Source organism: Phaenicophaeus curvirostris, chromosome 9, assembly GCF_032191515.1.
Source record: "Phaenicophaeus curvirostris isolate KB17595 chromosome 9, BPBGC_Pcur_1.0, whole genome shotgun sequence".
In the NCBI taxonomy this organism is placed as follows: domain Eukaryota; kingdom Metazoa; phylum Chordata; class Aves; order Cuculiformes; family Cuculidae; genus Phaenicophaeus; species Phaenicophaeus curvirostris.
In genome coordinates, this window is record NC_091400.1 from 34,152,887 (window position 1) to 34,166,370 (window position 13,484).

At 48.6% G+C, this 13,484-nt stretch overlaps 1 protein-coding gene across 2 annotated transcripts in view; it reads right to left on the reverse strand.

Moving 5' to 3' along the window:
• Positions 1 to 2,852: 2,852 nt before the first annotated feature.
• TUBGCP2 (tubulin gamma complex component 2) overlaps positions 2,853 to 13,484 on the reverse strand; it is a 32,883-nt gene continuing 22,251 nt past the window's right edge. For both annotated transcript variants that reach the window (XM_069863644.1, XM_069863643.1), the window contains exons 15-18: positions 12,036 to 12,179; positions 11,322 to 11,450; positions 10,216 to 10,379; positions 2,853 to 3,215 (exon numbers count right to left, since the gene is read on the reverse strand). In XM_069863644.1, coding sequence (XP_069719745.1) covers positions 3,110 to 3,215; positions 10,216 to 10,379; positions 11,322 to 11,450; positions 12,036 to 12,179 — 543 coding nt within the window. In that variant the 3' untranslated portion in view covers positions 2,853 to 3,109. The remainder of the gene's footprint in view (positions 3,216 to 10,215; positions 10,380 to 11,321; positions 11,451 to 12,035; positions 12,180 to 13,484) is intronic.

Here is a 13,484-nt window from a genome sequence, read left to right on the forward strand (position 1 = left end):
GCCGCCCCGGGTCCCGGCGGGGAGGAGCAGCGGAGCCGGCGGGCGAGGGAGGAGCGGGCGGAGCGGCCACCTCAGCGCAACCCGCGGCCGCCCGGGGGCAGGGGGAGCCGGGGGGGGGTGGGGCAGGGGAAGGCTGGGGGGAGCCTGGGGGCAGGGGAGAGCCTGGGGCAGGGGGGAGGTTGGAGGGCAGGGGGAAGGCTGAGGGGGCAGAGGGGAGCTGGGGGAGCAGGGGGGAGCTGGGGGGGCAGAGGGAAGGCTGGGGGGGCAGAGGGAAGGCTGGGGGGGCAGAGGGAAGGCTGGGGGGCCAGGGGGGAGGCTGGGGGGGCAGGGGGGAGGCTGAGGGGGCAGGGGGGAGGCTGGGGCGTCAGGGGTGAACCGGGTTCAGGGGGGAGCCGGGGGAAGGCTGAGGGGCAGGGAGGAGGCTGGGGGGGGCGGGCAGGGGGGAGCCAGGGTCTTCCCCCCCAGGGACAGGGTGAGAGGATTCGCCTCCAGGGTCAGACGCCAGGAAAAGTTTCTTCTCCGAGAGGGCTCCCAGGCCGCCCCGGGGGGTGGAATCCCCACCCCTGGAGGGGTTTGAAAGGCAGGCGGATTGGAGTTGATCTTTCCCAACCTAGTGATTCGATGAGGGACACGGTGTCGGGGCAAACCTGAGCTGCTTGCCTGATCCCACGGCACCAGGGCCAGAGAGGCTGAACCAGGGGCTGCATGGCACCCCGACCCCTCCGCTCCGCCAGGGAGCCGGCCCTGGCCTCCCCCTCGCCCACACAACATCCCGGGTTGGGAGGGAACCTGGGCCTGGAGAACAGAGCTTGGCTGCAGGTACCACACACCCTGCCAGCCGCCTCTTGAAACCTCCCGCAATGAGCCCTCCACCAACGCAAGGTTGTTCCAGCGAGTGATGTCTTAGGTTGAGCTGAAACCTCGTCCAGTGTAACCCACTGCCCCCCATCTTTTCCATGTGGCAATTTAGGAAGAGTGAATCCCTTCCTCCGAACCAACTTTTCATACCTTCTTGGTGGTTTTGGCCAGGACCAGCCAGGAAAAGCCACGTTTAACCTTCACATTTAACAAAAGACTGCAGTCAAACACCAAATCTGGCCGTCGCGGAGCTCCATCCCTGCGGACAAGATTCCTTCAAAATGGCTCAGGAACCACTGCAGCCAAAGGTGGCTCCAGCGTCATCCTTCTTCCCACAGCCTTCCTGTAATTCCCTCCTAAGGAGGCAAGTTTGTTGAAAAAAATAATTGCAGCACCATGCTCCGACCCTCAACACTGCTAGTCACACCTGGTCATGGCCACACAAACATCTCCTGTAGAGCTGTCCCCACCACAACAGCAACCCTCGCGAGACATGCAGAGCTGCGCTGGCCTTGAAGGAACTGCTGGCCAAGGCGCCGCTCCAAGCCAGGAGGGAGGTGGCTGCTGTGGGGCTGCCGGGTTCAGGCAGGACACCTTTTCTTGCCCCCATCCTGGCACCTCCTGGCTTCTCAAGAGGTGAGAGGACACCCCTCCCCACCTCCTGCTCAGGGCTGGTGGCAGGGTGTCCGCCTCTCAAGCCTGAGCTGCTCCACTGGGGACCTGCCCTTCCCACCTCTCCACCCTGATCCCAAGCGACAAGCCATGACGTCTGGAGACCCACGGAACGGAAGGGAAAGGGCAGGTTGATTTTTCCAAACCTCCCTGGACAGAGGCCACCTCCACGCAGGGAACAGGAAACTTTCTCTTCCCCATGAACCGCCCAAGCCCTTTCCCTGAAAAGCCAGGTAGTGGCAGCCGAGGTTTCAGTCCTCAACATTTGGATGAAGGAATTCAATCCTCCAAACCCAGGAGGGGGGTCTCTATCCAACTCCTTGCGTCTCTCTCCCTCCGCCAAGCTGGAGGACCAGCTTTTGGCCACCAGAGCAAAGGGAACCTGGCTCTCTAACACGCTCAAGAAGGTCCTAGCAAAGGAGAAGAGGAAGGGCAGGTCATTAATGGGAGCTCTCAGACCTGTGTCCACAGCCTTTGCACATCTGCCCTTGTTCTCCAACTTGCCACTGAGGCCTCTGGGGCTCTGGGACGTATCTTGGTTACTGCTTGGTCCTCAGAGACAATTTCCTTCTCCTCCACCCTCTATCACACCAACTCCCAAACTGGTCCAAGCAATTTTTATGGCCGCACAACTTTGCAAGATATCCTTAAAGTCCTCTACTGAAGACTTGGCCAATACGACATGAACATCTCTTACCTGCTCATCACCTGTGAACCCCATCTCATCAGTAAGGGCTGCTAAGCAGCTTCATTCCAGTAAACCTCTAATTAGGGTCTTATCCCAATGCAACGAAGCCGGTGAAGGGGCTGGAGAACAAGTCTCACGAGGAGCGGCTGAGGGAGCTGGGGTTGTTTAAGCCTGGAGAAGAGGAGGCTGAGGGGAGACCTTCTCGCTCTCCACAACTGCCTGAAAGGAGGTTGTGGAGAGGTGGGTGTTGGTCTCTTCTCCCAGGTGGCAGGTGAGAGGGAATGGCCTTAAGCTGCACCAGGGCAGGTTCATATTGGACAACAGGAAAAACTTCTTCGCTGAAAGGGTTCTCAAGCACTGGACCAGGCTGCCCAGGGAGGTGGTTGAGTCCCCATCCCTGGAGGGATAAAAGACAGGTAGATGAAGTGCTTAGGGTTATGGTTTAGTAGTGGAGAGGTACGGTTAGGCTTGATGATCTCAAAGGTCTTTTCCAACCTAGAGATTCCATGATTCTATGGTCCCAAAGCAATGCAGTACGGCAGCTGAGCCAGATCCCCATGACCTGACCAAAATTCAGTCAACTGAAAGACTAACTTGCACCCAGAGTTCTGTTAACAGACAAAAAAAAACTTCATTATTTTGTTATTATTTACTTTACAACACACAAATACATCATTTTACAATGTAGAAAAAAAAAAAAGACTTAACAAAAGTTTCTCAGAAGAGAAAATCCATTACATACATCTCAGGAGACGGAATATTCTCCTGTCTCTCTGGGACAACCTTACGGTTTGTTTCCAGCTCACGCTGTGGGTGCAGAGGGTTGAAGTGAGTGTTTGGTTCTCTGCTGGCGCAGAAGAGGTGGCAGCTGAGAGGGGAGGCAGCAGGGCTTTACTGGGCAGGTACAGCCAGGCAGGGAAGCAGGGGAGCTGCCTTCTGGCTGCGCTCAGCAGACATGTGCTCCAAGCGCTCCGTGTAGAATCCATTGAAGTCCAACCTGAGAGATAAAAACCCCATAAGTTTTGGCAGCCCAAAGGCACAGGCAGCGTGCCGAACACGCTGCCAAGGGCTCCTCAGAGCTCAGTGCAGCGCACGTGCTCATCGAGGTGCTCGCAGGCAGCAAGGGGATCCAAAAATACGTAAGCTCTCCTTTAGAGTCACACAAATTTTAGGACAGAGTTGGTTGAAACGAGGAGTGCAAAGCAAAGCAAAGCAAGTCTAACCGCAGGAAGAAGCAGAGCACGCTTGCTTATGCAGCAAGGGGGTCTGCGCTGCAGCACAGACCTCTCAAGTGGCCACAGTCCCCCTGACAGCCCCTCTGAGCAGTCCTGCCCTTATCCAGTCACAGCCCCCGGAGCAGAAACCTCTCCCGTGGCACCAGAGGAACACCACAGCGAGCTCTGGACCTGCCACCTCTGCGTGGGCCTGCCCCCGGCTTGTTCAGAGTGAGATGAGGACCTCTGGGCTGTGCCGCAGGTGTCGTCAGTGACATCTCTTCAGTGCTCATCCCCTGACAACAGGCTAAATTTCAGCTGTTTGTGACAGGTGTACCAAGTACATTGGGAAGGACCAATTGCTAAGTAAGAGCAGCTTCTCCAGAGGCACAGCTTCACCACACCCACCCTGGAGCCGCGTCACTACTCACGGACAAGGTGCCAGGGGTGAGGACTCCTCAGCCTCCGCACCTTCCCAGCCACTTCCCATCACTGCCTAATACCAGAATTCACCACCACTGAACTCCAGTATGAATTACCACATGAAATGCACCACATTACGCACCATAACCACTGCAAAATGTTGCAGTTCCCATTCCCACCACCTCTTTACTAACACAGGTAAGATAACAACAGATTTACAACTGAAAAAGACGAGTGACTGGCTGGAAGGTGCTCAGGCAAAATCACAGCGTGGGCAATACTTGTAAATGCCTCTCCAAAGTGGCCAACATCAGCAATATCCTAACACTGTGTTCCTTGATACCACAAACCCACCTAGCTCCACCCCTGCCGTGACCCTCCTGAGGCAGATCTCTGCACTATGAAGCCAACTAAGACACGTGCAGCTCTTGAAAAACACGTGCCCTGGGAACACTGAGCAATAGTCAGTATAAGCTAGTGAATCACACAGAAGTTACTCTCTTTGCTTCTCAGATTAAGCTGTTCCAATACTAAATGAACGGGCACAATATTTGAATTTCATGTTGCTTAACAACCTTACACAAACGGCAACAAATTGTTCTTTGACATTTTTTGGTGACTGGAAAACAGAGCCTCAGCAGATGGAATTTATCTGTTGCTCTCTCCTGGTTGAAAAGCTTACACCTCTTCTGTTCTTGAAGTGTTGTACAAAGGAAACCTGACGCTGACACAAGCGTATTTACCAAACTTCGATCCAAATATACAGCCAGGACTCACCTGCATCCTCACTTTGAAGATCTGTTCCATTTCTGAAGTTGCTTTATTCCAAACTTCTTGAATTGCCGATTTTGATTGCCACTTTCAGCTATGTTTTTAGAGTTAAGCAATGTTTGATAACTATCTCTTAAGAATTGTGTGGTGCTTCCTCAACTCTGTTTACATTTCAGTCTCTTGTTTTGTGGCTGGAACTTCTAGTCCCTGGCGTTTGCATTACCTCGTATGGCCTACAAATCTTACTCTAAGCTTGGTCATTGCTTTTTCCTCCAAAATGGTAAAGAAAAGATATCTGATGAATGTTGAGAGCACCTGATGGGTAAGATTTCTAAGTATCGGGAATGAAGTAAACCTTCTGACAAAGTCCTCCAAGTTGTAATTCTTCTCCTTTTCACTACTGGGATGTGAAGGAGTGACCCTGGAGGAGGTCCAGAGGAGGCTACAAAGATGATCAGAGGGCTGGAGCACCTCCCGTACGAGGACAGGCTGAGAGAGTTGGGGTTGTTCAGCCTGGAGAGGAGAAGGCTCCAAGGAAACCTTATAGCAACCTTCCAGTACCTGAAGGGGCTACAAGAACGCTGAGGAAGGACTGTCTACAAAGGCTTGGAGTGATAGGACATGGGGCAATGGCTTATTTTGGAGAGGGGAAGATTTAGACTGAACATGAGAGGGACATCTTTCACAATGAAGGTGGTGAGGCACCGGCACAGGTTGCTCAGGGAAGTTGCCAACACATTGCTGCCTCCTGTCAAGCTTCTCATCAACCAGCACCCCAAGTCTTTCTCCACAGAGCTGCTCTCAATCACATCATCCCCCATTGTGCACTGAAAACGGCGATTGCTCCAACCCAGGTGTAGGACCTTGCACTTGGCCTTGTTGAACCTCATGAGGTTCTCATAGCCCCACTTCTCCAGCCTGTCCAGGTCCCTCTGGATGACATCCCATCCTTCCCGTGCGGCAACTGCACCACTCAGCTTGGTGTCATCTGCAAACTTGCTAAGGGTGTACTCAGTCTCGCTGATGATATCATTGATGAAGATATTAAACAGCACCAGTCCCAGTACGGACCCCTGAGGAACAACACCTGTCACGGATCTCCATCTGGACTTTGTGCCACTGACCACGACTCTTTAAATACAACCATCCAACCAGTTTCTTATCCACCATACCATTCACCCATCAAATCCATATCTCTCCAATTTAGAGAGGAGAGATATGGATTTATATAAAAGGAATATTTTGTTATCTGACATGTTGACTATCATTCCTGAAAAGAAGTAATTTAAAAAGGTTATAATTTATTAGAAAAGCCTAATATACCTTATAAATTCTTCTGTCTCTCTGGCAAATATGTTATTTCAGATGGCAACTGTCTCCAGTCTGGTTTTTGGGTTCCTGTTGCCATAGAGTCCAGGACTGGATCCAATAATCTCTACAGACTGAATGAGAGCTAAATGTCACATCTGGGCATTCAGTGTGGGACTTCCCCTCTTTAAAACACTACTGAGCAGCCCTCAGGAATGGAAAGACACGATCCATTGCATGGCCTGCTAACACACAGTGTTTCAGTTACAGAACTGGGGATGTCTGGATTGTCAGTAAAGGTCCAGCTATGTCCAACGTGGTGAAGACTCACGTGACCCCAGACAGTCCAAGTTGTGGGATTCGGTAGTGGTAACAGCCCTGATGGCATCAAGACCCAGTATTTCCTCCTCTGCAGCCCTCGAGCAGAACTAGGGCATAGAAATACCGGGGGCCAAAGGCCTCAGACCCTCTTCTGAACAGCTTGTTGCAGCTTACGCCAGGCAAATTGCCAACAGAAGCTTTTTCTATTCTCACAATGTGTCTGAATCACCACATTTCTCCTTCCTCCTGAAACAGGAAGTACTGGTTGTAAAAAACCAAACTCTCCGTATTTGGAAGAGCTGGCTCCAGAGCTTCCACAGCTCAGGAGTCGCCTCTTGCCACAGCTAACACTCGCTGCGGACTGTGAAACACAAAGGCATCTGGTGGAGGATAGCTCCTGGCCACGGACCCACAACTGAACAAGACACAGAGCCAGCCTCCACGGTGTGTGGCATCAGCTTGTCCCCCCAGCCCGGTAGTCACACAAAGCTGACATGAGGGTAGGGAGACAACAATAAAAGGGGCAAATCTCTAACACCAAGTGTGCTGTTAGGAGAACGCCACCAGAGCTGCTGTCAGTAAAGGCCTTGCATTACATGTGATAAAGTGTGACAGAAGGCTGCAAGACTTCTGCTGTTGCATGGCGTAAAGACAGGTCAAGGACTTGTTGACTTCTTGAGTAAGCTGAGAACAGCTCTGAGCTCAGACTGAGCTGGATGACTCCACCAGTGGAACGATCTCCACACGTTCTTTAAAAGACTCAAAGACTGTAAGGTCACGACCACTCTTCTAGTAAAAGAGCAGGCAACTTGGTCTTCAATACTGTGCTGGCCATGCCCTGTACCACTTGCAACAATGTCCAAGCAGCTGGATCACGGAGGCAGTTATTAAGATATCCTGGATGGAGCATCATAAAAAAGCCTGTCTTTTAGAACTTGCACTAGTAATGATAAAAACATAAGCAGTTGATAAAGAAAGAGGCAGAGCTGGAGCACTGAGGAGGAGTACATGTTCTTGCCTGGATGACTCAACTGCTTGTGGTCTCCATCCCCGAATCCAGCCTGACTTACTGCTATGACGCCTAGGAGTGACAGCAGTGACAGGAGTATAAGAGCTTAATCCCTTTGGCCTGTCAATTTTTCTACAGAGGCATCTTGCCTGTGACCTACAACAGCCCAGTGGCGATAAACAGTGCTTCCCAGGCAGATGAAGGTTGACATAAAATGTCCAGAAGGCTTTGATAAGCTGCACCATCATTTTCTAAAAGGTTTTGCAGGGACTTATCTGTCCTGGTTAGTTCTGAAAGGAATAGCAATCACCTGTACAGTTGGGGCCTCCGCTCACAGCCACAAAGAAAAGTCTTAGAAGAATTTCTGAGATGAGAAGGAGACCTCTGACTCTGGTCACTTCAGAGATGGAGCAGAGTTCATAAGGACTGTGGAGAAGGGGTCCTCACCTACCTTCCCATTTCAGGGACTAAGCATCAAACAACGAGGGCAGTTCTGGTGGCAGGAAGATAAGTTCCTGCCCTGACAGGGACAGTTCAGAGCTTCGAGCAGTTCTGTGGCACTGCAGTTCCTTTCAGATGCCTGTGAGTATTCCTGCCCTCCTTAAGCTAGGAAGAAAAGACACATAGTTCTCAACAGTGTTGTGGGAGCTGATGGGCCAGACTCCACTCCTGGAAGCACCCCCAGCAACAGCGGGGACAGGTTTGAATTTCAGCCTTGATCTCAGCTGTGACCTCATTTCAGAGAGCAGATGCTAACACAGGAGGCCAGAGGCTGTGTAAAAGCATGGTAGTTGCTGGTCAAGAAGTTCAGAAAAGGAAAGAACAACTGGACAAACCAAAAGTCTCCTGCTGGAATACTTCACAAAACAGTGTTTGTAAAGGTTGGTACCAGGAATCCCAGACAGCCCTGTCGGATGCTGTTAGAAAAGGACAGTGAAAGCTTCAAGAGATACAGCGTCAGGAGGGGACAACATGCTTCAAAGAAACATTCCTGAAACCTTTTCCCTCTGTTTTCAGCAGTAGCACATCTCAACATAGGTATAAGGGTTATCAGCCAGCCATAAAAGACATCTGGTACAGAAAGGCAGTGAACAGAACTTAATGGTTGCAGGTTAATATTCTTATAGTCTCCTCAAGATTAAGTTAAAGGATGAGAATGATCAACAACACATACAGTTCACAAGGACCAAAGCAGAGGAGCAGTAAGACTACACTTAAAGAAACCAAAAGAAAACAGAGGACAAAGCACACTTGGGAGAAAGCTTAAAGTAGCTTTTAGTCCTATGTGGTTAAAAAAACTAAATAAGGATCTACTGTTACGTACTAAATATCAAAGGGGTCAGGGCACAAATCCCTACAACACCACGGGGAAAAAGAAAACGTCTGTGATTAACCAGCTATCAGGCACATTTATGAATAAAATAACATATCACTGACAATTGATTCTAGCATTGAAAGGCATTACAACTTTATATTAAATAATTCTTAAAAGTAGGGAGGACTCCTTGGTAAGCCAAGGGCTTTCCTCAGAAAAAGAAAGGAAACAATCAGCACCTAAAAATGACCTTGATTTCTGCCTAGTCGTGTGCTTACACATGAAAGTAAGGCCACACACTGGCTTACAGACAGCACAAAGCAGCTAACGCGCGTTTAGAATGGCTTTGTTTTCTATGCCCTAGCTGACAGCAACAACAAAGAAGGCGAGTCTCAAGTGTTCCAGACCTACACACACCTTAACAGTGCAAATATGTCGATTAGGCTTAAACAAAAAACAAGCACTTAAAAGTGCTGGTGTTGAAATATTTTACACTCGTTAAAATCCTAGCATCCTAAAATTATGCTTACATGCAATATTTACTGCCTCTTCACTGGAGGAAAAAGTCATTGTAACAAATAGTTGGTTTTCGTATGTGCCCAACGGTCTGCAAGCAGCATTTCTGGTGTCAATGTCTTTGTCAGATGTGACTTCCACCAAGGAGACTCTGAATTCAGAGATGCTGAGTCCTGGCCCTCTTTTGCCTTCTTACTCTGTGGTGAGATGTACGCCTCAGCTGAAAATTTCCCATCTACAGGCTGCTAGGTTTCATAAGTGTTTAAGTCTTGAGAACCCTATTTCAGCCACAAACGCTAAAAGCTGTTCCCAGCAGCAAAATGGTAAAAAAACCCCTTTCAGTTATTTTGGTTTTGCTCCTAAAGTGCTCGTAGCAGGATCAGAGTGAGAAGTGTTCTGCTCACCAAGCAGGTGTGCTCAGCTGGGGATAATGCTCCTTCTTCAAAACTAGAAGTACTGGGCAGGTCCCTCCATGCTACACTAGCCTATAACACAGAGCTTAAAAAGCCCAGACACACTAACATGTATGACTTAGAGCAAAAACAAATGTTAACCTTTCCAAACAAGGCCTTCTGCACCTCATTTTATTGAAAAAGAAATAGAGGTTATTAAGCTAGCAGCAAAACTTTGCTCTCTCTCTCTCTCCCCCTGCAGTGTATATTGTGTACCTGACTTCCAGGTATTACTGGAGAAATCTTGATTTCTAAGAAGACAGTAAGTATGGATGAGGCCACAACAAAAATCTGTTATGGGATGCTTATTTAAATAAATAAAAGATGTGGACTTAAAACAAAATAGCCAGTTATAATCAATCCCTTGCACGGTTTTCTCATCTTGGAATACTTATGTGGTGTTCAGGAATCAGCTCATTCACTCAGTGCGACAATCCCCAAGAAAACTAACACTAGCATCACATTACATTTACAATATTAATAGACAAGTTTCACATAATTTAATTTTTTTTTAAAGCCTTGGGTTGAAATGCAAAGCAATATTTCTTGAGATTTCAGTGCTTCACTGATGGGACAGATACGCACAGTTATAAACTGCAATTCTTCTTCCTCAGCTGAATTCGGGAACTACAGGAGGGGAAGTTACAGCAAGAAAACTACTGGCTCACCTGTAGATGATGTTGAGCATGCTGTGCTCACAGTCATTGGTGCTGTAAATGCTCAGTTTGTCCAACAGGTCCAGCAGATGTGTCGAGAAATTGCTATCAAACTTGTTAATCGTTGCTTCGAAGCCAGATGTGAGGTGGAGGTTGTCGGCATGCTCTGCTAAAAGCTATCAAGACAAAGGAATAGTGGCCCCACGTGCTTGCTGATTCACACTTGCCATTATTCCTTCCCTATTTCCCAACCTGCTCAAAAATAGCGCCACAAAACTTAAGAGTCACTAAGCCACTAAAACAGGGCTGGAGCTCCTCCCATGTGAGGACAGGCTGAGAGAGTTTGGGTTGCTCAGCCTGGAGAAGGCTCTGAGGAGACCTTAAAGTGACTTTCCAGTACCTGAAGGGGCTACAAGAAAGCTGGGGAGGGACTTCTTACAAAGGCTAGGAGTGATAGAACAAGGGGGAATGGCTTTAAATTGGAGAGGGGAGGATTTAGACTAGACATGAGGGAGGAAGTTCTTCACAATGAGGGTGGTGAGAGACTTGAACAGGTTGCCCAGGGAAGCTGTGGCTGCCCCATCCCTGGAGGTGTTCACCTCTGGAACACTCCTCTTTGTAGTGTGATGGACCCCACTGGCTGTGCGCCAGAGAGGGCCTTTCAGTGGGACAGGAGGCAGCCTGCTAACCACAGAGCATGCAAAACAAATCACTCAGTACGTGTGCACCTAGAGAAATACGGACATGACAAATACCCCACATATAAAAGGGATGGACTGGAAAGGCTCATCTACCATAAGAAGCTAGCTCTGGAAACAAGAAAGATTTTGAGTTGCAGAAAGCCTGTATATGAGTACCCACGGCACACGTGAAAAAAACAGCTAAGAACTTAAAAACCAGGGCAGGGACTGCTGCGGGAGACAGGGTCTCCAAAGCAGACCTCAGGAACGCCACCAGCACTCCATACTGCCCACTATTCTGCAAAGATTATGCTTTTGGGGCCAGAGGTGATCTGGAAACTAGAAAGACTTATCTGCAAGGACAGCCAGCCTGGCCAGACTGCATCCCCAGGCAGCACCCCCAGAGGAAAGGGCTCAGCTGTCCATCCCATGTCCCACCTTATTAGTCAGCTTCTTCTTTGCAGCCTCTTCAGCACGCTCCTCCTCTGTTGGTGGACCCAGCATTGTGCCATGTTCTAAGGTGAGCCGGTCCATCTCGTTATCCAGCTTCATGCTCTGGGTGAACCTCTTGGAAGGGCAGAGATTTGAGGAAATGTTTAGATTCCATTTTTCCCGTGTTTTTTTTTTTTCCACAGCATGAGGCTGACTCAGTTCTGTTAGCCCTGCACCTAGCTAACTCCCATGAAAGCTAACTGTGAGATTAAATTTACAATGTTAATGCACAAAGCTCACCAAATCCAAAGGAAAGTGGGTTTTTTTTAAAGCTATGGGCTCCCTGAGATGATGGCTAGGGTATACCCACAGAGATCAGTCTACATGGATCCCATCATCAATACTCGCATAACCCTCAAAATAACATGCTAAAACCTACAGAGCCCTACAACTTACACCTCAACTTCTGCTGCAGGACTAGCTGTAAATCAGTTCATAAGAACCTGATCCCAGCACTTAAAAAGAAGAACACAGAGAATTTTTTGGAGGGAGAAGCCACGGGAACCATTTGGGAGAAAGGGTGAGGGTCTAAGCAGCCAAGCTCTAAACCTGCTGGTGGGAAGAACAGGGGCTTCTTCCACGTGCATGAAGGACAAGAGGGGTCAAGTTGGAAAAAGGGACTGTCATAGCTGGCTGGCAACACGGGGAGGCTGTACGTACCTGCATGCAGTTTGTGAACATGACACAGACAGACATCAGCTTGGAGAAGATCTTCAGCAGCTCTGGGTTGGTCAGCATGCAGTCCTTCAAGCAGTTATCCAGGAAGCTTGTGTGGTGGCTCAGGACATCATCAATATTAGATGCCTGTACAGGACAGTACAATAATGAAAAAACAAACCAGGACTCGTGTGCTGCACCGGACCAAAGCTCCAATCAGCATCACAACTCTGACAGTGACCTCTCAGACACGTTCCAGGGCATGCTGAGATACTTCTCATGTACCTTCCAGCTTCACTAGCCCTTCACAGGCTTTTTACCTTTGATTTGTGACATCATCTTCTCAACCAAATAATGTTTTCTTTAATGATCCAAACCCTCCACTGGAAAGGAGGCTTAGTATAGAGTTATGTGCTATATGAACATGCACTTCCTTTGCCTTTGAATCTGCTTGTCATGCCCACCCCCACCTTCACAATCTCAGTAAAGTCAGCTGCAGTAAGTGGAGAAGAGAAAAAATAAACCAAGGAACCTTAAATGTCAGTAAGTTTACCAGGCTTAAAACATGCAGCTTATTTAAAAACATGTTTTAGGAGCACAATAAGGAAATGGGACATGCAGCATTGCAGGGATTCTGTAGGATTTTTATCCAGCTCTGCTACTTTAATAGGCTCTTTCAGTCTTGAGTTTTAAAAAAGTACATTAATCCCCCACTCTATGCAATTATAGGATGTGCTGGAGCTGAGAACACAAGTCAAGTTTAGGAAAAGCTGTAGGACTAAAAGTGCCAAGGTATCCCCACTGCTCCACTAGGATCAATGCCAAAAAAAAACTTTTGGAGAATTAATGCAGAACAGGGATAAATGCCACTCTCTAATGCCAAGAAGATGCTAGCTGTGCTGATGAACACAATGATGTTGTGAAGATGAAGATACTAATTATAGGTAGAAAGCACCTTAAATTCAAGAGAAAACACACATGAGAGAAGCCTGACAAATCAAAGAGCATAAGGCACTATGTGAGACCAGAGCTTTACCCTCCTAAAACACAAATGAAAGGAAAAAACTACTCCAGTCTGTAGGCTACAGAGGTTGAAGAGCCAGTCCTGCATCCTCTGTTGGGAAACAGATGATGCTTCTATTTAAATTAAGGAAGATTTTATCCAGCAGCTGGGGATATGTTGTCCCTGGTAAGCAGCTTTTAAATGACTGCATAACAAAGTGGTTGCTCAAACAGCTTCTTCAGCTGGCAGCGTTGAGATGTTCAACTCACCCATATCACACCACTGCCTAGAGCCATCCTTCACGTACAGAACAATGGTAGAAATCCTCTACAAATTACTGCAGTGGCCCTCAAGGTTTCAGAAATGAAGTGTACGGTGAAGGCATGAACAGATCTTCTCCTTGCCATAGAGCCACAGAAATACCTTTCCCCAGGGCTAGCAGAGTCACT